Here is a 27,756-nt window from a genome sequence, read left to right on the forward strand (position 1 = left end):
TACGAATTGCCCGCACCGGGATGGAATAAAGTGTTATTAGCTTGACATTATACTTTCCCGCTTTCATATAGCATGTGTCTGTTTTACGAAATCTGAATTCAAACGCATTTATTTGTAAACTACGCACTTGTACGACTATATTCATACTGTTAAAAAAAATAAAACAATGTTAAGAGTATTGTCTGAAGGCAGAATTCAGTACTGTGGAAAAGGTCGGAGAAATTTCTTTTTGTGTATTAGTGTTACATAAACTTGTCAATATATAAAACAATATACAATGCTTTACAAAATACGACCAGATGCAAATTGTCGACAGGCGAGGAATGGGTAAAAAACTGCCAAGCAACAAGATTTACCAATTGGGATCAGCTAATTCGCCAAGGACCAATCATAGCGTCTGCCGGTGGCGTACTCCTTCGTGTCAATTGGTAAAGGTGGGTGGAAATAGGTAAGCACATGTTTTAAAAGTAGTGATATAATAATTCCGATTCTAATTAACTGGATAGAAATTTACTTAAGTAATAGTTAGCAGTAGTGTTGGGCTTTTGGCTAGTGAGCTAATACGTTTGAGGATGAAGTGCCTAATGTATGTTTGCTTAAGAGCCTTCTAGCAAAAGCAAACGATCTTTGTGACTTGGAGATATGGACTGTATTCCAATTCTGATCAAATGTCTCAGGTTTTAATAAAATGCTTAACCATGCCAGTACTCGCCATGTCATTTACAAACAGTTGAACATTTCTGTAGTAGTTTAAAGTCAAGTAAGTCATTTTACAAAATGGAAACTCAAGATGCTAACCCATAACCTTGGTCATCTGTTTCTCTCTTTGTGCTGTTTTAGTATTGAGCAGTAAAACGGTCCAATATTTATCATCCAGGGGAATTTATTATTCTATTCCAAACATGTCAAGTGATGACTTTCACAGGTAAAAGTGTCTACGGGGATGTTATCCCTTGTTTGATTGTATATAGTAGTTACATGAGTTTGTATAAATTTTGTTTTCTTCCATCTTGTTAGCTATGATTTATCAGCTTCAGATGAAGACTTTGAGCTTCCAGTGAAAACCACCAAACGAAAACAACTGGCAGCGCCGAGCTCACTGGTAAGTGAATGAACACAAACTGTTGGTTTTCTGCAGTTATAAGGTCTTTGTTTCAAATCGCAACTGTACATTTTTAAAATGTCAAGCCTTATCCTGCCATAGTTAATGCTAAGTCCACAGGTGTCTTCAAATAACTCAAGCTTCTGTCTCTCTTTCATCCCAAGCCACCCAAGAGGCCAAGGCACAAATATGCATTGAGAGCTACACCGAGCATGGCTAGTAGCCCCATTCTCTCTATGCCAGAAGCTTCTCAGGAGGAGCAGTCTTCCCAAGAGACACCCACGCAGGCTTTACCCAAGCCAGGGAAAGCAGCAATGAACAGGGTTGACCAGCCTATCAGTGCAAAGGATATTTATGATGCTGTCAGCTCTGGAAAGAGTGACCTATTGGTGAGCAAATCCTCCATCTTGACCATTGTTGTCATGTGTTATGGTGCTATGATGAGATGGTGAAAAGGTAACAATATTACACTCAGGAGTGCACATCAGAGGTTTGGGGTTAAAAGCGCACCATATGATGTACGCAACATCGGTGACGAGAGTTGATCCGGCAGTACATTTTGTATTAATTGGGAAACGCGGCTACAATTATCCAATTAGTTTACTGATGTTTATGTTAAATGTATTAAGCGACAGAGCGATGTTGGGGATTATGTCACAACACAGAATGAACTAATTTCAAATTCAGAAATGGCCAGTAAAAACAGAAAAATATTGTACTTAATATTTTCCTGTATGATTCATTTGGGATTAGCCTTTGAAGTTGGTAATAGTGAAACAGACTGATTGTAGTCAATTATTTTCCAGAATGAGAGTGCTTAAAGAGGAGGATGCTATTCATGTGGCACAGCTTGAAGATGGCATCAGGTGCAGGTGGAGATGTGCCTGGCTCAAATCGGAGGCCAGAACAAAAAAAGCAAAGACATTAGGAAAATTTAATTTTAATCTTAAATTTGTACATCAACATGTTCTTGAGCGGTCTAAATAGGTTTTTCTGCGTGACAAACTTTGAATTATTTATTTTCTCCTTATTGTGCTCTTTAGAGTCTTCCAGATTGCTTAATTTATGTTAAAATAAAAATTAAAAAAATCTGTGGGGCTCAGGGATCCCCCCCCAGACCCCACCTAAAAAAAAAAAAAATTATTTCTTGTCACCTTTTTCATGCCTTTCGTGTTTGCATGTCTGATTCATACATACACTTTGTTGTTTTAAGCAATTGTAAATGAAAAAGGAGATTTGAAGTCTCCCTGATCACAGTGTGCATGACATCACTCACGTTTCTAAGCCGCTCTCGCGTCCGTTGGCAAGTAACACACAGAAAAAAAATGGCTCCATTCTCCAGTCCCATCTAGATCCTCCTCACTCTCAAGCTCGCATTCTCTCTCCCCCCTCCCCACATCTCCTCTGGGCTTGATACTGCCGATGCTCGTCGCTGAGCCTCCCCCCAGCCATCCATCTAGTCATAAGCCACTATCGCAGGCAGTCTAAAACCATTGACATTTCTGTGGCTGATGCAAAAAAATGCTGCCTACCAGGGCTCATAAACAACAAGTGAATGCTGACATTCCCGTCATCAGAAACGGTGCTGCTGCAAGCATGCTCCCAAAAGGGAGCAACCATCAAGCACTGACATTCGCCTTCAATGAATGCCACGACCAAACTGCTACAGGTCCACAGAATCTACACAAGGGATACCAAATAACACAAAAAAATAAATTAAAAACGACAAACAGCAGAGCTCTTGAAGACGGATGCCAACTTCACAATGCCCAAAAAAGATGGCGCACAACAATCATGATGCCCACAGCGACACACTGAAAGACTATATACCGGTACATTACTGTCTTGACTATGCTCGTAACACTAAACACTTAGATCTCAACTCATCTTTCCCAATTGAAATGAATGGAAATGCAGTTAATCCATTTCAGCCACCCAAAAGACCAACAAAAAATGTTGTAACATGTTTTTTAATTAAAAAAAAAAAAAAAAAACTAGCACTCTACAGTCTTGTACTTTACAAAACAGACAGTAAAAAAAACATAATTGATCAGATTGTAAAGAATTAAACCTATTGTGAATCATGGTTTCATTAAAGTCCATGTAAAGTGAAAATAAATGTCTTAAAAAAATTTTTTTGACACAACACAGAGACCTTAGCTGGTAGCAAGCTTTAGAGGTTCCAGTATATTGTTTGTACCCTCGCAACCATTATTCAGAATCCAGTTGTCTGATTGTCTGCCATTTTCCTTTTCTTCTCTAGACGGTGGTTGAAGATTGGCTGGACTACTACAAACAGAGTCGTGAGCCAGGATTGCTGGTGCTCATCAACTTCATTGTTAAGTGCTGTGGATGCCAAGGTCAGGGGTTAAGGGGGAAGCAAGGTGATGGGAGGTGGGGTGCTATAGGTCAACAGATTATCTTTTATATATATGTGTGTGTGTGTGTGTGTGTGTGTGTGTGTGTGTGTGTGTGTGTGTGTGTGTGTGTATATCTATATATATATATGTGTATATATATATATATATGTACACACACACAGTGGGTACGGAAAGTATCAGACCCCCTTAAATCTTTCACTCTGTTATATTGCAGCCATTTGCTAAAATCATTTGTTTAAAGGGGGTCTGAATACTTTCCATACTCTGTGTGTGTGTGTGTGTGTGTGTGTGTGTGTGTGTGTGTCAGGGTCAGTGTGTGTCATGCTGTACCTCCACAAAAAAGGGTGCAACCAGAGGATATGCTGGTGCGAAAGTTGGTCGCACCAGTGCAAAAGTTAGTGTAGAGCCCTGAGCTGAAGCGATGGTTGTCAGATGAATAGTGATGCCTTGACATGATAAGATGGCGAAAACATATCGATTATCCTGTATTTTCATAATTGGCAAAGAAATTACATACATAATACATTTAATAGAGCTTTAAAGGGTCAAGAGGCTCTTTTACACATATTCTTGCATACATGCCACTTCAGAGCCATTTAACATTCCATATTACGTGCCATTCATACGGAACCGAAAAGGGCTAAGTCGATACAGAATGAATCCCACCTAACGGTAATTTTTTCCTTTTTTTTTTTTTTTTTTTAAATTTTTTTTTTTTTTTTTGCGCAGGAGTGGTTAGCAGAGAGATGCTCGACTCCATGCAAAATGCAGAAATCATCGCCACGCTAACCAGACAGTTCGATCAGGTAAGGGAATTTAAAAAAAAAAATAACAATTTTAGGCAAGTTTTTTTATTTTGTTGAAGTGGTTATTTTTATCTATTTATTTTTTAACGGCTTGAATGTGTCTTTGCTATTTTTCCAGGGTTCAGCGAGATATCCTTTGTCCGGAATAGGCTCCTCGCTGAAGCGATTTCGAGCGGGCCTTTGCGAGTTTGCCCGCATCCTGGTGCGCTCCTGTCGGAGTAATCACATTTATGATGATTACCTCTTCCCCTCCTTGTTATCTCTCCTCACTGGGATGTCTGACTCCCAAGTCAGAGCATTCAGACACACCAGCACCCTGATCGGTGAGCACGTCACATCAGCTCTTAAGGCAAAACCGTGGCACCAGATTGTCAAGCAAAACTGTGACATCAGAGCTTTAACAAAGGATACAGCATTTATCCACCTGTGCCTTTTATAGCGAATCCAGCTAAACATGATATTGACGCATCTACAGTATGTATGTTTTCACATCGTGAAGTGCTATATTGCAATCAGATAATTAGATGCATAATGACGTAAAAAACACTTCTCAGACTATTGCTTTACAGCAAGGAGAAGTGACTGTGGCAAACTTTTAACATTTAAACGCTAAGTTTGACAATCAAAAATACACATTGTACATGTTAACGTCTGACTGACTCGTCGTAATTACATTTAGTAAGTCATAGTGACTAGTCTAAACAATTACAGATATCTAAAGTCATTTTGCCTAGGACAAAGGACATCACTTTTGCCACTTTTATAGATATCTACTATTCAGCAGCCAATATCCGCTAGTGAATTAAAGATATCTGCAATGGAATTGTAGATAAAGTATCTGTATCTAAAGTATTGTAGATATCCCCAAGTGAAGTTAAAGATAGCTACAATCCCATCACAGATATCTGTAATTGCAAATGAATTTTAAATATCTGTAATGACAAACCACATACACATGAATGGCAGGAATGACGTAATTTGTCCTGGGCGAAATGACTGAACAAGTCTCAGATATTCTAATTGTGGGTAAGAAGAATGAAGTTACAAGTATCCCCATGTTCTTTTTGATGAGGCAAAATTGAATTACAGGTATCTTCAACACTTATCCAGTGTAGCGCTTAAATTTTAGGAAGGCTTGCAGAGGACAAATTTCATGTGCATGCATGTTAGTGACAATAAAAGGTGATTCTTCTTCATACATGTCAACTTCAAACCCCTTTCTTGTCAATTGGAGAATATCCTTATTTACCCTCTTATTTTTCTGATACTACTGCCAAAGTGGAATTTTGTTAGGTTGATTTTCGCTACATCTGTGCAATTCGTTCAGAGCAGCAATAGGGAAATAAGGAAAATGATTGCTCGTACAGACTGTCTAAATGGGGCAACATTTTGGTACACTGGAACAATGGACTGATATCAGTACAAGAACTGAATCCAAAATTATGCCTCGACAAAGATAAACCAAGCACAGACAACCAATGCCCATCAATTATACAATGGGGCAAAAATGTATTTAGTCAGCCACCAACTGTGCAAGTTCTCCCACTTAAAAAGAGAGAGGACTGTAATTTTCATCATAGGTAGACAAAATGAGAACAAAAAATCCAGAAAATCACAGTCTGATTTTGAAAGAATTTATTAACAAATTATGGTGGAAAATAGGTATTTGGTCAAGAACAAAAGTTAATCTCAATCCTTTGTTATATACCCTTTGTTTGGAATGACAGAGGTTAAACGTTTTCTCTAAGTCTTCACAAGGTTTTCACACACTGTTGCTTCTCTAACTGCTGGAAAGGGGTTGGAGATCCAGTCCGGTTTGGCGCTGCCTCGCAACGCAACGCAACGCGTGTGCGGCCAGACAGCAGAGACACTGAAGATGTGTTTTTTCAAGTTGTTGGTATAGTTTGATGGCCAATTGCATGCTGTACTCGTAGTAATGAGTCAAGTTAATGAATGAGGAAGTGTATAGTGTTTATATAGTGGGGGAGGGCTGTGAGATAGACGTGCTGACCCAGGGGTGGGCAAAACGTGCTGACCCAGGGGTGGGCAAAACTACGGCCCGCGGGCCACATCTGGCTTGTTGATCATTTTAATCCGGCCTGCCAAAGTGGTACAAAATCGCGCAAATCATATCAAAGTCATGACTATATTCGTTTGACCTTGTCCTGTAATGCCGAGTGGTTCCATCAGGTTGTGCTGTAATGCCGAGTGGTTCCACCAGGTAGCGGCAGTAGGTAGAGTGATACATTGACTTGACTTTGGCTGTTCTGTTTTTACTCTGCTACTGCTCTGAACCCTTCTTCAACCATGAGTGGGCCAAAGAAAAGAAAAGTCGACAGCGAGTGCCGAGTGTTGATTATAGAATGGACTACTAAATACTTTTTCACTCAAGTCCGGTCAAAAGGTGTATGTCTAATTTGTTAAACTATTGTAGTTTTAGTGGACTATAACATCAGCTGTCACTTTTTTACCAAGCATGCTGATTATGCTAACAGCCAATCAACGCAAGAACTGATAGCAACGGCTCAGCGGTTAAAATCAAGCTTGCAGACTCTATAAAACACCTTTATCTGACAAACTGCCATCCAAGATTCAGTCCCTGAAACAGCACCACTTGCAAAAAAAGGTGATCAACAAAACAATACTGTTCCCATTAAAAGTAAATCTAAGTATTAAGACTAGAATGTCTTTTTTTTTTTTTTTTTTTTTTTTTTTTTTTTTTTTTTTTTTTTTTTTAAATATGTAAGCATCTGGTCCTGGCTTTCCCCGGCTGTCAAATTTTAAAACTCAATGTGGCCCTTGAGCCAAAAGGTTTGCCCAGCCCTGTGCTAACCAGTCGTCCACCGTGCCGCCTGCCACTGTCATATTAAGCATAATAATGTTCCGGATGAGTTCCTAATCAACAATTTCCCACAATCAATTCATGGTATTATTATGGGGGTGTACTGTGTAAGCACTCTCATTGATCCAAACTCACATATGCTAATGTAAAAGTGTGTCTTTCATTTTTGTTAGCCATGAAGCTGATGTCAGGTCTGGTGGAGGTGGTTGTGGCAGTGTCCATTCAGCTGCAAACCATCCGGTGGCGGTACGACCTGGAGAAGGGCAAGGAGGCTCAAGACTCTCAGCGACTGGAAGAGCTCAAGGGTGCCATCAGTGAGGTGACCAATACACACAAACACACACAGCCACTGTATGTGCACACTAAGGGCCTGATTTAAAAATAAATTCCTTTTAAATGCAATGTTACAAAGGATGGGCACATAAATACAATATACACTCACTCGTGTCGACTTAAATCAAACAAAAACAAAAAAATCAAATCAAACCTTTATGCTGTTAGCTTCTCCAAAATTAACAGAGTGATAAAGCAATTAAATCTTCATTTTGCCCTTGTGGTCATCTCCCAAACTTTCCATGGTGAAAACCCATCAGAGCTACCTAAAGTGCAAATGCCTCTTTGAAATACGATGGTCTCCACCACTTTTACACCCATTGCTGATAGCGGGTACAATCCGTTATTGTGACTGAACACGCATTTGGGATTTTAGTAAATCAGACCTATAAGTGCGAGACTCAGGTTGAACACATGCGTATGAGTCCTGTTTACATTACTGTGGGATTGCACCATAGCTGCTGGAGAACAAGGAGGAGCTGTCGTCTATGATGAACGCCACCTTCCGGGGCATTTTTGTACACCGCTACCGGGATCGACTGGTAGAGATCAGGGCAGCTTGCATGGAGGAGCTGGGCGTGTGGGTCAGCACGGACCCAGAGAACTTCCTCAATGACGGCTGCATCAAATACCTGGGCTGGATGATGAATGACAAGGTGTAGCACTGAGCCTTCACTTTTACTTTTTTTAAATTAATAACTAATACTAGCTAAGATTTCGTCCTTATCAACTCGTTCTTATGGATCCAAGGGAAGAAAATGTACTAATTTTAGGTGTCTGTATGAATTTCTGTTTAAGCCTTAATATAATGCTCTTGTTTTAATTAACTTCTAATTGGCGATAGGTTTTCTGAATTTCTTAATTCACCACCTACACCACAAAGTGTTACTCTTCTGTTTGCCCTCCGACAGGAAAGCATGGTGCGTCTGCAGTGTGTGCGAATCCTGCAGGGTCTCTATCAGGAGGAGGACTTCATTGGCCGCTTGGAGCTTTTCACCAGCAGATTTAAAGTAAGACGTCCTTCTGGATTGACGAGATATTGGTTAGGCATATTATTTTTATTTACTCCTCCCTTTATTTATACTATATTCATATTTAAAACCACATATCTTGGTATAATCTCTTCCTGTCTGGCTGCAAATTGTGGGTGAATTAATTTTAATACAGCAATTAAGTTAATAATCTCTAAAATGTGTTTTACCAGATAACTGTAGTGTGTGTGTGTGTGTGTGTGTGTGTGTGTGTGTGTGTGTGTGTGTGTGTGTGTGTGTGTGTCTGTCTGTCTGTTTAGAAGAGGTTGCTCAACATGGTAATGGACAAGGAGTATGAGGTTGCTGTGGAAGTGGTCAAGCTGCTCCTGCAAATCCATCAGTGAGTGGCTTTTCTATCTGTAATATGCATTGGGTGTCAAGATTTGCAGGTGTGAGGCAACAAGGTGGACCCAACTGCAGGGAAGTAAAAAGGCAAGGCCGGAGAAGGTAGGATGTACTAAATAATGTATTTAATTTCAAAAACAAAAGGCAAACAAGGATCATGGAGGCAAAAAGCTAAATTAACAAAATCCAAGTACTAACTAACCACTACAAAAACATGATTGGACTTTGGAGACATGACGTGACGATGGATGACATACGACAATGCACCAACAAGGACTGAAAGAAACCAAGGAATTAAATACAAACAAAGTGACGAGACAATGAGGAACACCCGGACAAGACCCGAATAGCTGGAGGGAGCTGATTGGTTGACACAAGGGACTAGGCTGATGAGAAAAGGTAGAAACCTAACGAGCAAGACGACATTGATAAGAGGCACAGCGGAAGAACATGATATTGGTATCAAACAAGAACTAAATCAATTTTTTTTTTTTTTTAAACATTGATTATGACATTGGGAGAGTGTCATTTGATAGTACAAAAGACAAAAAAATTGCAGAAAAAAAGACAAAAGGTTATAATTACACTTACGATGTGATCCCAAAAAGTCCAATCGTGAATCAGTTTGAATATGGAATGCCTGAGAGGCATATAATTTAAAATTAACTTCATTTGTGCGCATGTACAAGGAGCACGGATGAAGGCCTGCAGGAGGAGGAATGTGCTCAGATCTATCCCCTGGTTTACGCCACCAACCGCAGTTTGGCGTCTGCAGCTGGCTTATTCCTCTATATGAGGTACTTTTTTTTTCCTCATTTACCTTTTTTTACAGAACTGTGCAAAAGCCACAACTCGATCTGTTTTAGCAATGTTATAACAACCGCTAGAATACAATACCGTAGAAAGACTCTCAGCCACATGGACCAATTGCTTTGTGTGTGTTTTGTATCAAAAAGTCCTGTTTTTGTGTGTGTGCATTGCACAAATCCTGACTTTGGATGTGATGATTGAGAATTTACTTTGTCTCTTTGTTAGAGCAGGCCCAAAAAATATGCCGAAAGAGGTTGGTATTTACAATACGGCAAAAAAGTATTTAGTCAGCCACCAATTGTGAAAGTTCTCCCACTTAAAAAGATGAGAGAGATCTGTAATTTTCATCATAGGTATACCTCACTGGCACTGCAGGATTAGAGTCCCTGGGGGCATAGTGTGTCACTGATGGTAGCCTTTGTTACTTTGGTCCCAGCTCTTTGCAGGTCATTCACTAGGTCTGCCTGTGTGGTTCTTTGATTTTTGCTCGCCGTTCTTGTGATCATTTTGACCCCACGGGTTGAGGTCTTGCGTGGATCCCCAGATCGAGGGAGATTATCAGTGGTCTTGTATGTCTTCCATTTTCTAATAATATCTTCAACAGTTGATTTCTTCACGCCAAGCTGCTTACCTATTGCAAATTCAGTCTTACCAGCCTGTCTACAAGACAGACTACAGGTCTACAATTTTGTTTCTGGTGTCCTTTGACAGCTCTTTGGCCCTGGCCATTGTGGAGTTTGGAGTGTGACTGTTTGAGGTTGTGGACAGGTGTCTTTTATACTGATAAAGAGTTCAAACAGGTGCCATTAATACAGGTAAGGAGTGGAGGACAGAGAAGCCTCTTAAAGAAGAAGTTACAGGTCTGTGAGAGCCAGAAACGTTGCTTGTTTGTAGGTGACCAAATACTTATTTTCCACCATAATTTGCTAATAAATTCTTGAAAAATCAGATAGTGATTTTCTGGATTTTTTTTTTTTTAATAAATAATTTTGTCTCTCATAGGTGACATGATATGATGAAAATTACTGGCCTCTGTCATCTTTTTAATTGGGAGAACTTGCACAATTGGTCGCTGACTAAATACTTTTTTGCCCTACGGTAATTGTGGTGTGTGTGTGTGACTTAGGCTGAAAAGTGTGATTGACCGTGAGAATCAGAAGGACATCAATACTGACTTTCTCCAAATCCTCATCTCCTTCTACATTCATAGTGAGGTAGCTTCTTTTTGTGTTTGTTCCTCCATACTTCCTCTTTTTTCCCCCTGTAATTTAACAAGAAAACTATCAGATGAATACATTTGCTTGACTAACTTCGATCTTCCACCTGCGGACAGTTCCATGAGCATGGAATTTACCTGGTGGACAGCCTGTGGGATGCTGCGGGTTCTGAGCTGAAAGACTGGGAGTGCATGACAACACTTTTGCTGCAGGAAGCTGGTGAGGATTAAAAAAACACTCACACAAACATCCCATATTTGTGCACCAGTTCACTTTTGAGATATCACCTCAGTGCACATAAAGAATAAACATAACTAGTTTTGAGCATTCAAACTCTCACCTCTTTTGTGGTAAGGTTTGATTAACGAGGAGGAGGACGCACTCATCGAATTGATGGTATGTGCGATCCGACGGGCAGCGGAGGCAACCCCACCCGTTGGTAGAGTCCAGATCAAGAAGGTGGGGACACCTAAACCTACAGCGGTTTTATGTGTTGTCAGTTTATGCACAAGGCTTGCTTTAGGGGATTGTATGTCCTGGCATTTACAAGACTAGAGATACCATTTAATCAGACTTACTTTACATTATATGGCCAAAAGTATCCGGAGACCATTACATCCAGAGGAAGTGGAAGAAAATGTGGACAGTAGGACTGCATGATTAAGGACAAAATGATAAAGATGTTTTTTAATCAATATTTTACTCACGATTATTCATGTTAGAGACTTAGTGTTAGTATTTTTATCACACTACTTTTCAACAAATATGTTAACATTTTTCAGTGCAAAAATGAAACATTAACTAAGGATAAATGATAGACAGTAAAAATTAAATTTCCTCAAGAATGTAAAGTTTACCAAGGGCAAACTACATATGGTGTGACAGAGTGCAATCATGAAGTGCAACTCAATGGAAGCCAATACAGTTTATATATGAAGGCAATAACATTAGCCTGCCAGCACTGACTTTTTGTTTGAAAATCCTGTCAATTTAGTCAATTGTCAAGATCAGGTACGGCTCCATTGTTCTACTGGTCGCAAAGAGTTCAAGCCAGCCTCCAGTCGAAGTCAAGCCAGCCGCCACACAGATTGTTCATACTATGCATTACGTGGAAAAATTCATCAGACTTTTTTAGGCTTTTATTTTGAAATTGACTCTTGCAGCGTGTTGCTGGCGTGTTACCGGAATGTATCCATCCATCCATCCATTTTCTGAGCCGCTTCTCCTCACAAGGGTCGCGGGCGTGCTGGAGCCTATCCCAGCTGTCATCGGGCAGGAGGCGGGGTACACCCTGAACTGGTTGCCAGCCAATCGCAGGGCACATACAAACAAACAACCATTCACACTCACATTCACACCTACGGGCAATTTAGAGTTGTCAATTAACCTACCACGCATGTTTTGGGGATGTGGGAGGAAACCGGAGTGCCCGGAGAAAACACACGCAGGCACGGGGAGAACATGCAAACTCCACACAGGCAGGGCCGGGGATTGAACCCCGGTCCTCAGAACTGTGAGGCATGATTTCACAAATTTCCAGGTCTGGAAAAGTATGGAAGATAGAAACTATTGTATGAAAAAATATTCATGTTTCCAAGACAGTTACAACAGGTCTATTTTCTAAAACAAAACGTTACAAATATCTTAAAAAAAAAAAAAAAAATGCATCGATCGATTGATTTTGGGGGGGGCGAAGTGCATATACAGTATAATGTTTGTCTGAGAGCACACAGTATTATACCGTGGTCTTGGTGAATACTCGATTCTGATTGCCTCAGAAGATTCCATCGGTGGACATTATCATTTTTCTGCTGTAACTTAAGTCTTCCGTCACCACAATTATTTCTAGTTCTAAATAATTATGGGGCGTATCCTAAGACTTGTCAAAAAATATAAGTGTTCATATGTTCACACAAAGGGGCTGAATATGAAAGAAAAAAAGACCCAGGAACACGACAGGCGGCGTATCACGACCCATTTCATCCCTTTACTGACACAGCTACTGGCCAAGGTAATAATCGCTCTTTTTTTTAGTCGAGTCCAGCTCAAATGTATTTAGTATGTTGTGTTGTGCATGATCTTAGTGCTGCTGCTCCAAACTCATTTGCTTTAGTGTTCAAGAATGAACATTTATACTGTATGTGTGTTTGCTCTCCCCTGGCAGTACTCAGCAGACGCAGGGAAGGTAAAACTCCTCCTGCAAGCGCCACTCTACTTTGATCTGGACATGTACAGCAGCACACATCCGATGGAGAAGGTAGCGTGTCTCACTTCAAGTTAGTAATGAAAGCTCATTACCAAATAATCGTAGAACCTTGGGATTCACTGCAGTTTCTGCTGACTTTCTCTCGATGCATCACTTTGAGTTGTATATTGTAATGTCCTTATTATCATTGGACCTGCCGTCTCTCTTTTCCTCTCGCTTCCATGTTGGTCGTCAACAGCATCTTGACCAGTTGCTGGCTCAGATATGCTGGATTGTAGAGAAGCACACAGATAAGGCTGTGTTGGCGGCGTGGAGCAAACTGGTTAACGTGCTTTGCTCCGACAGCCACGCCTTCTCCTCTCGCTCTCATCGGGCATTTGGTCAACTGTTTGACAGCCTGACTGAGTGCTTCAACACCTATTTGAGTGACCTGATGCAGGTTCGAGAGACTAAACTTTTTATTTGATACATTTATTGCTTATAGTGCAACAAGACGCATAGAAAAGTCCCTCTGAACTGCTCATAAGACTGCAAGTCTAAGTTAAATATTGCCTTTAGTAAATGAAAAGTGTTTTTGTGTTAGGTGCAAACACCACTACATGACTGTGGCAAAGGTCAATAGAGGGTGCTTAAACTGTGTTTAGTCTCACATTAAAATAGTGGTTCTCAACTGTTGTCACCCTGGGATGCGAATTTTCCAATTGTAGCTAAGTCGCAACCCACTTATACAGAAGTTAAGAACAATAAAGAAAACAACGTATGTTTTGAAAAATAGCCTTTGAAAACTTAAGAATAGCATATTTTTAACATAACCATACATGCTTTGACAGCACCTTATTTAGAAACTGAGGATGACATTACAACTGCATGTACAAAAATTGTGCTTCCAGACTATTCCCCAAGGTATTGGGACCAAGCTCTGTCGTGAATAGCAAAAATCTAATCAAACGGATTGCCGTACTTTCTGACAGAGCGAATTGGAAAAAGGAGTCCCATGACAAGCAGTTGGAGGAGGCTTGATGAAGAACTGTATCTTCAAATTAGACTTAAGTTTTAATAAATTTACTTTAAAAATATATATATATAATAATTAAATTAATTTTGGTGGCACTGTGAGCCCATGTGGCTGTATACAGAGGTACACAGTTAAAGGGCATGTCGTGGTTTTGCCATTTCAAAGACGACACAGGATCGTGTTTGTGAAGACCACGATTTTTGGTTTCGATACAAAATCGTTAGAGCCTTAGTTAAGAATCACTGCATTATAATACTGTACATTATAGTCTGTTAATGTTCAACTGCTTGTGTGTGTGTGCGTGTGCCTGTGTGTGTACTCAGGGTCCAACTGATGATGATGTTTTCAATGCAGCCATGACCTTGAAAAGGATCGCAGCCTTGGTCAGGTATGTATAACACCTACCCTTTGTCAAACAATGGTTGGGAGTGAGGTGTGTTTAAATATAATTCTGCGCAACTGCTTTTTTCAGTGCCAAAAACCTACCAGGTGGGAGGCTGCTTTACTCCTGCATGGACCTTCTTAAAAGCAGGATGGAGTCCAGACATCTCGACGAGGAAGTCTGTGATGAGTTTTGATGGCAGCATCTTATAATAATTAAATCAATAAGACAAAAAATGTGGCCATTTTCTTTTATTTTAGCTTGTAGTGGCAGCTCTGAGGTGCTCTGCCTTCCCCCTGATGTGGGCCAAAGTGAATCTCCCCTCGCTTCCAACTCGGGTACCTCAAGAACAACTAAGCATTTCATTAAAATTCTTAATTATAGTTTGATTTTACAGAAACTTCCTGTCATCTCTCCTAGGAGGAAGTAAATCGCCTGAAGAAGCAGGTGCGCTCCTTCTGCCAAATCTGCCAAACATGTCTGTCTCTTGGCCAAGCTGAGATCAGGGATCAGGTTCGACCCTCAGGACCCATTAGTATTATGACATCACATTTTTACAGATTACATTGAATGAGTAGAATTCTTGTATTGGATTGTCTTTCTTCCCCCCACAACAGGCATTTGAGTTGCTGTGTGACCTCCTGATGCTTTACAGTGCCAATTCCGTCCGCTCTGAACCTGCCCTCCAAAACCTGTACCACCGGCCCTCTGATTCCCTGCGTGCAGAGATGGCAGGTTTCCTTCTGGACTATGTGTTCTCGGACACTGACGATATGGACTTGGAAGGTATTTCAGAATCATATGTCAAAAGACGGCAAGCACTCTCTGTCCCATTCAAATAGCTTAGCCTTAAATGTGAAATTCCTTTTCTATGATGCGGTACATCATGAAGACTCATTTGGGCTGAGTACCTTTGACGTAATGAGCTTTAGAAACCTTGTTTAACTTAAAATTGTCCAAATCCTCTGAATTTCAGCCTCTCAACAGTAAATATTAATTTAACAATAAAGAAAAAAATATTAATAATTATAATAAAACAGACTTATCTTTGAATTTCATCAAAATAAGACCTTTGCAAACATCTTTTACTTTGGAGCACATTTATATACATTTTTGTCTATTTTCTGAAATGTTATGGACCAAACTGAATCATAATCAATTTATGCGCTGTCAATTTGAAATAATGTCCACTTTTTTAATAAAGGGATGGAAATTTTAAAAAATAATAATTTATCTGGGTAATCAAAAAAAATGGATTGTTATAATAATTGTTAGTTGCAGTCCTACTGTACTGTAATGCAGCTCTATGGAGGACACAAGCCAGTGCAAACTAGCAGGGCAGGCTTCAAGTTATTTTACCATGGTGTAGATGGGAAGAGAAATGCAATAGGTGTTATTTTATAGGAAGAGTTAGCTATGAATGTCTTGTCGGTGAAAAGTGTATCAGATCGAGTGATGAGGCTGAAGCTTGAAATTGAGGGTTTAACGTGGATATGCCTAGGGTTGGGCTTCGAGAATCAAGAACCGACTGGAACTGAGACTAACGTTCCGGTTCTCCCGGAATCGTTAAAATTAAAACATTTCGATTCCCAATTTCGATGCGTAGTCTCTCGACCCCAACGAAGAAGTGGCGAAAACCAACAAACAAGCGGCAAAAAACAACAAAGAGGAACGCGCACGAAGACGTGCTTGTGCCCAACCGCGGTTTCAGCAAACAAAAGTGTGTTTTAACTTTGTTAAAATTAATGACCAGTCACCTCAGTGCAACACTTGGAATAAGATTATATTGATTATATATAACACTTGGATTATAAGATTATAAAGGAGGCTTTCACGATATGTAGCATGTGACGCGCTGCCTCCCACTCAGAGCCTCAGCCTACACCACGCGGCGCTTCAGTGAAGTCAACTCTCAGTCAATTGAGTGAGTGAAACAATAAAATGCGTCCAGAAATTAGCTCATCAGAGGGACGGCCAAGGTTAGATGTTTTGGAGACAAAGTTAGAGAGAGCAGACTTCGATGGTTTGGACACATCCAGAGGAGAGCTGGTGAGTATATTGGTAGAAGGATAGTGAGGATGGAGCTGCCAGGCAAGAGAGCTCGAGGAAGACCAAAGAGAAGGTTGATGGATGTAGTGAGGGAACACATGAGGGCAGTTGACGTTTGAGAGGAGGATGCAGGAGATAGGCTTACATGGAAAGAGGATGACACGCTGTGGCGACCCCTAACGGGATAAGCCGAAAGGAAAAGAAGAAGCAGCCGTGTACTGTACCGTGTCTGTGTTGCTCAATACAGACACCTGCTGGATCTAAAATATCATTGCACGGTAACTAAAATATTTACAATACCATTTAGGTTAATGTATGTTATATTGTATTACTAATATCTTAATCTAAGATTAAAATATACAGTCAGTAAATATGAACGTGTAATGTGAAAATCAGATTGCTAAGTGTGATTCTGAATGTGATTTTGCTGAAATATTTGTCTTTGAGGCAGCAAGGATTTTTTTTTTTATCCAGATATCCATTTTATGTACCACTTCTCACTATTTGTATTTTTTTTTTTTAAATAAATTTTTATTAAACAAAAAAAAAAAGTTTTGCCATTGTTATGCCTGCCTGGACTAAAGTTGAAAACGCGAGCGTTTACTGCGTCCGGTCCGGACGAGTGGGGGAGAGAGCGAGAGAGAGAGAGAGGGGACAAAGTTGGGATTTTGTGTGAAGCTAGTAATTTTCCCCAGCAATTATTAGGCACTAATATTGTACAGTCTGGCAAACACTGGTGTGTTACTCATGAACGTAGAACAGCTGGTAGATGGGGTGGTCTGGCTCAGTCGTCTCGGGAAGCACGGAGACTGGTTTAGTCGAATGAGAAAAAGGATGTAGAAAAATGAAACAAAAACAAAAGAGGCAGCAGAAAGGGAAAAATTGTCGTTCGTCACGCCTTGTTGGGAGAATATGACCGTCTCTCTCCCCGCCTGCTTTCCGGGATCCGCTAGCAAGTTCAGAGAACTCACGTTTGGCTGGGAGCGTATCTGCTAGCACAGCAGTAACTGTTCTGGAGGCTTAGCAGCGGCGATCCCCGGAGGCTAGGGAGCCAGATCTCCATACCCATGGTCCGCTGTTACTAAGCCTGGTGCCCGAACAAAGAGAGGGGAGGAGTGGCAAGATAAGCCAGCAAGGACATGAATAGAGAAAAACAAAAGAGCCAAGAAGTCAAGAGTTAAATGCCCAGGCGGCGTGTCCTAGAAGACCGAGGACTAGACAAGATCATACCCATCAGCTTGAATCTAGATTACAATTTTGACCCATAAAATGGATTTAAAATCCATCCATCCCATCCATTTTCTGAGCCGCTTCTCCTCACTAGGGTCGCGGGCATGCTGGACCCTATCCCAGCTGTCAGCGGGCAGGTGGCGGGGTCCACCCTGAACTGGTTGCCAGCCAATCGCAGGGCACTTTAAAATCATATATTAATATAAAATACCCCCAACGTTGTACTCTTTATTCACAGGTCAAGCATATAGAATGACTGTTTATACTTTAGTCTTGGCAAATCAACTGCTTATGGTTCAAATCACATTTCATGTTGCTTGGAGTCAAATCAAGACAAACAGTTCTCAAAATCTCGCAACTGCGCTTGTACATTTGGAATTAAAAAAATATTTATGTTTTGATATTCGTAAAATATCAAAACATAAATTTTTCTTTGGTTAAGCATCAAATGCGTGTTCACGGTTCGGCTTAGCAGTTCCTCTCAACGCCACCGGGTGTCACCTTGTCCCAGCTTGGTTGGGTTTAAGTCAGGGCTCTGGCTGGGCCATTCAAGAACAGTCAGAGTTTTTCAGACCCTTTGCTGTGACACTCATATACTTAACTCTGGTGCTGTCCATTTCTTCTGATCATCCTTGAGATGGTTCTACACCTTCATTGGACTCCAGCTGTGTTTGATTATACTGATTGGACTTGATTAGGCCACACACCTGTCTATATAAGACCTAACAGCTCACAGTGCATGTCAGAGCAAATGAGAATCATGAGGTCAAAGGAACGGCCTGAAGAGCTCAGAGACAGATTTGTGGCAAGGCACAGATCTGGACAAGGATACAAAAAAGGTTCTGCTGCACTTAAGGTTCCTAAAAGCACAGTGGCCTCCATTATCCTTAAATGGACGACTTTTAGGACAACCAGAACCCTTCCTAAAGCTGGCCGTCCGGCCAAACTGAGGGGGAGAAGAGCCTTGGTGAGCGACGTAAAGAACCCAAAGGTCACTGTGGCTGAGCTCCAGAGATGCATGCAGTCGGGAGATGGGAGAAAGTTCTAGAAAGTCAACCATCACTGCAGCCCGCCACCAGTCGGGGCTTAATGGCAAAGTGGCTCGACGGAACCCTCTCCTCAGTTCAAGACACATGAAAGCCCGCATGGAGTTTGCTAAAAAAAAAACACCTGAAGGACCCCAAGAGGGTGAGAAATAAGATTCTCTGGTCTGATGAGAGCAAGATAGAACTTTTTGGCCTTAAATGTAAGCGGTATGTGTGGAGAAAACCAGGCACTGCTTATCTCCTGTCCAATACAGCCCCAACAGTGAAGCATGGTGGTGGCAGCATCATGCTGTCGGGGTGTTTTTCAGCTGCAGGGACAGGACGACTGGTTGCAATCGAAGGAAGGATGAATGCGGCGAAGTACAGGGATATCCTGGACGAAAACCTTCTCCAGAGTGCTCAGGACCTCAGACTGGGTCGAAGGTTCACCTTCCAACAAGACAATGACCCTAAGCACACAGCTCAAACAACGAAGGAGTGGCTTCAGAAAAACTCTGTGACTGTTCTTTAATGGCCCAGCCAGAGCCCTGACTTAAACCCAATTGAGCATCTTTGGAGAGACCCGAAAATGGCTGTTCACCAGCCAACCTGACAGAACTGGAGAGGATCTGCAATGGCAGAGGATCTCCAAATCCAGGTGTGTTGCATCATTCCCAAAAAGACTCATGGCTGTATTGGCTCAAAAGGGTGCTTCTACTAAATACTGAGCAAAGGGTATGAATACTTATTGCTGTGTGATATTTCAGTTTTTCTTTAATAAATCTGTAAAAATGTCAACAATTTTTTTTTTTCTGTCATTGTGGGGTGCTGTGTGTACATTTAATGAGGGGGGGAAAATTAACGATTTTAGCAAATGGCTGTAATATAACAGTGAAAATTTTAAGGGGGTCTGAATACTTTCCGTACCCACTGTATGCCTGCCTCGGAGCTATAAGAGTATGACTGAACTTTTAACCCTTTATGAGCCAGCCCACAGCCTTGCCTTCTTGGGTGAGGGCCTCGTGGTTGTTCCAAAGTTGACACTGAAAACTAAAGGTGCTCGAGCATTCACCATCAGAGTGCCTCAACTTTAGTCCTGGGAACATGCAAATTCGGTGGCATCTTTTAAATCACTTCTTAAAACGCACTTTTACAGACTGGCTTTCATGTTATGTCGTCATCTTCCCCTTTTTCTTTATTTATTTTATTGTCCCGCGTTAACCCTCTTGGTCTCGGTTGGGTTCATCGGGGGGGGGGGGTACATCACATTGCAAACAGTATATGATCATGACGTTTGGTATCTTATGTTTTATTTTTAAGTACTGTGTCCTACTCAGTTTATCAAAGAACTTTGTGAACATGTTTTTAAATGTGCTATAGAAAGTTTTTATTATTACCACATTTTCTCAAATAGTGGCGCCATTAATAGACGTGTACTTCAATTAATATTCTGTCCACTTAATTAATATATTTTTAAAAATAAATGTCACAACTCAAATAGACTAATTTTCCCCATCTGGAAAGAAATACAGGTGTCTGAGATTACCTTTTGATTTAGCGGTATTTTTGGCCTGTCTAAATCTTTATCCTCTTTTTAAACATAATCAACTGTTGCTGGTTTGTCATATTCAGATCAGCAGGAGGAGGAGATAAAAATTCTTCAGAAGAAGCGCAACCAGCTTGCCGGCTACTGTAAGTTGGTCATCTATGGCGTGATGGACCTGACCGCTGCCACAGATGTCTTCAAGCACTATGACAAGGTACAACCCATGAAAAAAAAAAAAATCCTTCAGCGGCTGTTAAATATACAGTTGTTCAAAGCCGGTGAACAGATGTGAATCAGTGTCAGTCATGCTCGTGCTTCGCTAAAGTTCTCAGAAAAGAAGCAACACTGTCTCCCATAAGGACGTTTCAAAGGATTGGGTTTTTTCTTTGTAACATTCTGTTTAGTTTTTAATTAATCATTTTGTAATTCTCATTATGGATAAGTGTTCTTCCAAAATAATGTTCCTGTTGTTCAGAAGCCACACTTTGATGATGTCATAAAGATATGAAAACATAAATCAACAAACACCCTACCAGGCTCCTTCCCTCACATAGGTGCTATCGATCAATGCATACTAAAACAACCAGACATTCCAACAGCTTCTTCCCTCTTTCCATCAACTTCTTAAACGGTTAACTTTCAATTCCATTGTAACATGCTGGCAATTTTGTCTTGAGATTGTTGTCACAGCTCTGTTGGGGCAATTATTCGTGCACTCGCTGTAGTCGTCTCGCCACCCTGCACTACTTACATATGTTGCTGACCAATACTGGCCACTCGTGCTTGAGAAGTATCTGCACCATTTGCACAATTGACATTGTCCCAGATTATCGCACCACTAGTCACTTTAAACTGCATAAACTTCTTGAAGTCTCTGCGCCATTTGCACAATGGTCACTGCACCAGACTGTTGTTCTATTAGTAATTTCAAACTGCTCTAATTACTAGAGGACTTGGCATCATTTTGCACAATTGTAAAAAAAATAAATACATAAAATAAAAATTGTACCGGCATTACCACATTACTGGTAATCTTTTATTGCTCAGTGTGTTTTTATGTTTTTGTCTCAAAAGTATTCTGTCAATTGAGTGTCTGTTGTCGTACTAGAGCAGCTCCAACTACCGGAGACAAATTCCTTGTGTTTTTGACATACTTGGCAAATAAAGATTATTCTGACTTTATGCCTGTTGGAGGTCTGGGCTCTACTGAGCAGTCTCTTGTTCTTGTAATAATTAGTTATAAGTGGTACAACTGTCAGCGCTGAAGTTTTTCCTGTTTATCCCCAGTGCTTTAAGGACTTTGGTGACATCATCAAAGAGACCATAATGAAGACGAAGCTCATCAATCCTATTTTGAGCGCCAGAACTCTATGCCTGAGTATGCAGCAGGTACGCCATGCATGCATGCTCATACAGCTATTGCTCAGCATGGTCCTAGCAAAACTCAAGATGCACAATTACGTCTTGAAAATGTGTTTATTTAAAAGCATTAAATGGTCAAGAGGTATAATTCCATGTAAAAATATATGCATGACAATAAAAGAGGATAAGTTTGCAGCAGCATGGGACAAGTGAGTGTCAGATCTCAGCATTGGGAATTCTATTACACACAGGTGGCAACCTACTGCTGTCATATCGCTGATTCTACCCCGGGAAAAAATTCTGACATTTTACAGGCAGTGTGAAAGTGGTTAACTGACTGTAAAACCGATTTCACTTTGTCTTTAATGGATCGTATGACGAGACTGTAGCGTCGAAAATTTTATCAATCGTTTGATGATTTTGATCATCGATGTTGAATCCAGCTGTTTTCAGAGATGCTGACAGAGGAGGCCAGCATGAGGAACATTGACGAGATCAGACATTTGGCCAGGAAGCTCGCCATGAGTTTTGGCAATAACCTTGAACATGCTCGCAAACCACTGGTATCTCTGCACATGTGAGTAAAACACACACAGCAACAACAGCAAACAGCATTGTCAAGCTTGCACTTATTTAAACGTGGTGATGAGTGCGAATTCATGTGGTGGTTGGCGTGTGTGTTCCCCTCCCCAATCAGGGATGGCATACGTTTTGCCTTCCGAGCATCGCAGGAAAGGGAAGAGCAATACCCGAATGTGGCATTCTTGGAGATCCTTAGCGAGTTCAGCTTTAAGCTACTGCAACAGGACAAGACCCAGTTGTGAGGTTTCATCCACACACACACATTTCCGCAGTCACTGTGGTGTGTCATTGTGCTCAGATATATTTTAGAAATAAAAAATAATAGAAATTAATGCTAATGTACATGTATTACAAGTAGGACTGAAACAATTCATCAAATAATTAGATTTTTTTTTAATTCTCAAACCTTTACAGTAGGGCTGCCATGATCAGTCTTTTTAGAATCCATATCCAATAGAAATTTCAACATTTAAATTTTTTTAACCTGTCCTGTTCGGCTGCATGGCCATGCAGAATGGTGGATCTGTATGCCTTTTCTGCTGAAACAGTTTCTCTGTGCAGCAGGGACGTTTGAAATAGTCCCTCTGATTATTTTGTTTATTTATTTAATTATTCTGATGTTTATTGAAAATGCAGCTGGACAGAGGGGGACAGATCGAGAGACAGAACGGACAAAGGGAATAAGGGGTGCGAACCAAAGCAGAACAATAGTTGGTCAAGATCAAAGCTAGGCAAAATACAGCCCGCGGGCCACATCAAGCCCACCAAAGATTGATACACAATCTCCCAAATCATATCAAAATTTTGACTACATTCATTTGACCTTTTCCTGCAATGCCGAATGGTTTCACCATGTTGTCCTGTAATGCCCAGTAGTTCCACCAGGTAGCGCAGTAGGTACAGTGATACATTGACTTGACTTTGGCTGTTCTGTTTTTACTCTGCTACTGCTCTGAACCCTTCTTCAACCATGAGTGGGCCAACGAAAAGAAAAGTCGACAGTGAGTGCCGAGTGTTAAATATAGAATGGACTACTAAATACAATTTCACTGAAGTCCGGTCAAAGGCTGTATGTCTAATTTGGTAAGAAACCATTGCGGTTTTAGAGGAATATAACATCAGCCATCACTTTTCTCTCCAAACATGCTGATTATGCTAACAGCCAATCAACGCAGGAACTGATGACTACGGCTCAGCGGTTAAAATCAATCTTGCAGGCTCAGCAAAACACCCTTCCTAGCCAAGATTGTTGAGTTATTTTTAATCAACTCAGCAATTTTTTTTTAAATTAAATGGACTTTTTGAGAAATTTCTGTCAGTTTTACGAACTAATCACAGTACAGAATCTAGTCTTATCAAAGTGCTAAATGATATAAGGTTGAATACTGACCTGGGAAAGGTGTCAATTTTGGTCTTGTTGCCTTAAAGAAGGGAAAAGGAAGTACAATAGAGAGAGAGAAAAAGAAAGCAAGGGCAATGTCCCATGTCAGTGAGTTGAGGGTGCAATAGGACCAGCGTGATTCCCCTTTTTTTTTTTTTTTTTCAAAAACAAATCATTACATGGTTTTCTACACTATATACCAAATATTCGAGCAAACCTGGAAGGAATACTCTCCTATTAGAAGAGCCAAGGAGTAACTTTGGAATCGCGAAACAGTTGACCGTCTTCGTATAGTTTCTCCACAACCAGTGAGGTGCGTTTTTCCTTGTTCCCAGTAATTCTTCATTAGACTGTACGAGACTTTGCCTTGTTCGGTGATTTCGAGTGGAGACTGGTCATTCAGCCCAAACTGTGTACCCTTCAGCTCCTGTCCTTTCGACATTGCAAAGACTTTCTGCTGTGAGTGTTCGAATGTAGCGATGATTGGACAGGGACGATAGTCTGTGTACTCTGTGGAACGTAATATTGGCGAGTGTCTCCTTTGGGATTTTCATTCTCAAGTTTTTTTACTTGAGCCTCTGGATTATCAGGTGTACTCTTGCAAATGCCGGAAAAGATGGTTATCCCGCTTGCTTGCTTCGATTTTCTTGTTTTCTCTCGAGAACTTCTACCGCTGTTGTATTGCTTTCATGGCTGAATGAACTTCGGCATTGTCTTCCTTCAGCTCTTTGTCTTGCTGGTGCGTTGAACTCCAAGATGGTTTTGAGCTCCTTAATCTCCTGGTGTAATAGATCGAGAAGTGATAGCTTCTTGGCAATGGAGCAGAGGACTTGAATATGGGCGTCGGGTGAACTAGGTTGTTGATCTGTCAAGATTTGGAAAAACGTATTTCATAATAATCAGCCCCGCAAAAAGAGGGAAAAAAGTGGATGAGAAGGAACTTTTGTTGGCGACCAATTTTTGTGGTCGATTTAGCAGCAATAGGGTAATCGATAACAAAGGTTCTGTTCTTTTGCCTCAAAGGGCCACTTACCTGAAATCCCAGTGTCCCACTGCTGCCCTCTCCTGGCAATCAGTCAGCATGTATTGGCGGTCCCTGGAGGGCACCGCTGCCAAGTTGGAGGACAGAGTTGAAGCCATCAGTCCACAAACCATCACGGTCACCAAACGCCAGAAGACCACTGCTCGAGGTTAGACAACAATAACATTGATTGTAGAGCTGTCACACTCAAATCTTTTTAGAATTGATTATCCTATAGATATTACGATCACTGATGGTGTAGTGGTACACTCGCCTGACTTTGGTGCGGGCAGCGTGGGTTCTGTTCCAACTCAGTGACGGTGTGAATGTGAGTGCGATTGGTTGTCCGTGTCTATATGTGCCCTGCCAGTGACTGGCGACCAGTTGAAAATGGATGGATGGATGGATGGATGGATGGATGGATAGAAATTGAGTAATTGACCTCCAAAAAAATGTATTCTCATTTATGAGAGCTGGACTTCTATCCTTAACCTGCATGTGTTGATACTGAGTGTATGGTATAAACTCTTTACAGAATTTGAGATGACAAAATCAGCCTTCACTAAACAGTTAGCATTTGCAATTAGCATTAGTTTGCTAGAGATTACCATTTTAGATTAAAAAAAATAATAATAATAAACGCTAACTACCATTCAGCTCACTCATGTATACAGTGGGGCAAAAAAGTATTTAGTCAGCCACCAATATTGCAAGTTCTCCTACTTAAAAAGATATGAGAGGCCTGTAATTTTCATCATGGGTATATCTCACCCATGAGAGACAAAAGGAGGGGGAAAAAAATCCAGAAAATCACAGTCTGATTTTTAAATAATTTATTAGCAAATTATGGTGGAAAATAAGTATTTGGTCACCTACAAACAAGCAAGATTTCTGCCTCTCACAGACCTGTAACCCTTCTTTAAGAGGCTCCTCTGTCCTCCACTCGTTATTACCTGTATTAATAGCACCTGTTTGAACTCATCAGTAGTTAGTTTACTTTATTGTAATTTAAAGTGCTTCAAATTGGGGAATTTTTTGAAGACTATGCAAGTGTGCTATAAAGGCTTGAAAATGTATCTTAGCAAAAGCCAGATGAACAAAGAGACACAGGTGGGTTGGGGTCTGACTTGTACCTCATTCAGGTTCACGGGCCACCTCCAGGAAAGAATCCTGGTTGGACAGCAGCAGTGTCCACAGTGGTCTACCCACCCCGACCCTCACCTCCACTGCCCAGAAGCAGCCGCACACTATTGTTGTGTCCAGGAATGATGTCATCTTGGAATCGGATGTTGGCAGCGGTATAACTCAACCGGAGTCTGAGGATGAATTCTCTTCAGGGTGTGTGTTTTGTTGTTGTTGTTGTTGTTGTTTTTATCTCATCATTGTTTCTGATGTTGTAAACCCACATTGGAAGTTACAAGCCAGTGCAGATCTATTTGGAATTTTCAGTTTTGGAACTAGCCAGGCACCATGGCCTTATTTTACCTCCAGTAAGGTCCATAAATATTGGGACATTGACACAGTTCTCATCTAAACCTTAATTTGAGGGTATTTGCATCCAAATCAGGCGAATGGTGTTGGAATTACAACTATATTGAAAGTCTGGATGTTTATATTTGCAGTATATAGTCTTTTTTTTACAGTTAAAAAAAGAAAAACTGAAATATCACACAGCCATAAGTATTCAGACCTTTTGCTGTGACACTCATATATTTAACATGGGTGCTGTCCATTTCTTCTGATCATCCTTGAGATTGTTGTACACCTTCATTGGAGTCCAGCTGTGTTTGATTATACTGATTGGACTTGATGAGGAAAGCCACACACCTGTCTAGATCAGACCTTACAGCTCACCGTGGTTGTCAGAGCAAATGAGAATCATGAGGTCAAAGGAACTGCCTGAAGAGCTCAGGGACAGAATTGCGGCAAAGCACAGATCTGGCCAAGGTTAAAAAAATAATAATCTGCTGTGCGTGTGGACACACACACGTGTATATACACATGCCACAAATGGCTCTAAGATGTCCCAATAGAGTTTTTACAGATCACAAAACATTTCTGCTCGTGTAAACATGCATCTTGGTGTTCATTTGAGCGTCTCACGCATTTCAGATCACAGATGCCAGATGTGATTGCCACCAAGAGATTGAGCTCCACAGCAGATCACAAAGAACCGAACACCTTGTAAGAGGATTTGGCAAAACACTCACAAACTACGAATATTGTGTCACGCCAGAATTATCAGCTTTGGTTGTATTCTTGTATGTTCCCAGACTACCGCTGATCAAGGATGACTTCGCAGAGCAAGAGGAAGCAAAGTCTGATGAATCCGAAAGTGATTCTTCATCCATGCTGGTAAAACCAATCTCCATTAAATCAACATGCATAGGTCACTAGATAACCCTGTGTAATATGGCTGGCAGTGTGACTTTAATACGCCTCTTGTTTTTGTTTTTTTGCACAAACACAGGCTTCCACTCAGCACAGAAGTCTCTTTGAACTGTTTGACTGATAACACACAAGACTACAGTTGAGTTTTGACAGTCTGTTTTGTTATAGTTTACAGACAAAATGATTTTCAGCCATGAATTTTGTAATAGAATTAGCAAGCAGAAGTAAATGGATTAAAAAAGGCTCCACATTATTGTTATGATACCGTAGGAGTACAATGACAAATGCTCAAGAGCTGTTTTCATTTAATCATATTCATTTAATGTTGAAATGTTCGAAAGAGCTGTTTGATTTCGATCATTATTTAATCATCTGAATTTAGTGTTGAATTGTTCAGAAGCCCTGTTTTATTTCAATTGTTATATAATCATATGAATTTACAGTGTAGAAATGTTCAAAGACCCGTTTTATTTTGATCGTTATTTAATCGTAGGAATTTACTGTGTTGAATTGTTCAAGTTAATTTTGAAGTGCCCTTAATTGTCATACGATGATATTTGTTGCACATGCATACTAAACACATATTTTTCACCACATTTATGTGTGACAATATGATTCTAAGTCAGTGGGAATAAAATGTTTTGTAGAAGGAAATTAAGAAATGCTTCATTTTCTTGTCAGCCTGAATAACACCACAAA

At 40.6% G+C, this 27,756-nt stretch overlaps 1 protein-coding gene across 1 annotated transcript; it reads left to right on the top strand.

Moving 5' to 3' along the window:
• Positions 1-368: 368 nt before the first annotated feature.
• On the top strand, positions 369-27,587 carry LOC133407430 (cohesin subunit SA-1). The gene is made up of 32 exons (XM_061685322.1): positions 369-448; positions 841-925; positions 1,018-1,102; positions 1,267-1,491; positions 3,366-3,462; positions 4,213-4,289; positions 4,408-4,612; positions 7,305-7,450; positions 7,923-8,120; positions 8,376-8,474; positions 8,756-8,835; positions 9,530-9,637; positions 10,777-10,864; positions 10,984-11,086; positions 11,223-11,326; positions 12,786-12,878; positions 13,032-13,124; positions 13,312-13,512; positions 14,412-14,476; positions 14,561-14,648; positions 14,731-14,808; positions 14,891-14,983; positions 15,088-15,256; positions 20,407-20,534; positions 21,608-21,709; positions 22,126-22,259; positions 22,380-22,502; positions 24,669-24,835; positions 25,809-26,004; positions 26,779-26,850; positions 26,940-27,021; positions 27,137-27,587. Exons 2-32 carry the CDS (start codon positions 903-905, stop codon positions 27,176-27,178), a joined length of 3,564 nt encoding a protein of 1,187 aa, XP_061541306.1. The 5' UTR covers positions 369-448; positions 841-902; the 3' UTR covers positions 27,179-27,587.
• The last annotated feature ends 169 nt before the right edge of the window (positions 27,588-27,756 follow it).

This window comes from Phycodurus eques, chromosome 9 (genome assembly GCF_024500275.1).
Source record: "Phycodurus eques isolate BA_2022a chromosome 9, UOR_Pequ_1.1, whole genome shotgun sequence".
Lineage (NCBI taxonomy): Eukaryota > Metazoa > Chordata > Actinopteri > Syngnathiformes > Syngnathidae > Phycodurus > Phycodurus eques.

What these genes read in the sequence shown, in the direction of transcription:
- LOC133407430 (XM_061685322.1), top strand. Translation starts at nt 903, where the DNA reads ATGTCAAGTGATGACTTTCACAG. An exon ending in ACACACCAGCACCCTGATCG is followed by an intron (nt 4,613 to 7,304) that starts GTGAGCACGTCA and finishes CATTTTTGTTAG; the next exon opens with CCATGAAGCTGATGTCAGGT. An exon ending in GTAGAGTCCAGATCAAGAAG is followed by an intron (nt 11,327 to 12,785) that starts GTGGGGACACCT and finishes GTTCACACAAAG; the next exon opens with GGGCTGAATATGAAAGAAAA.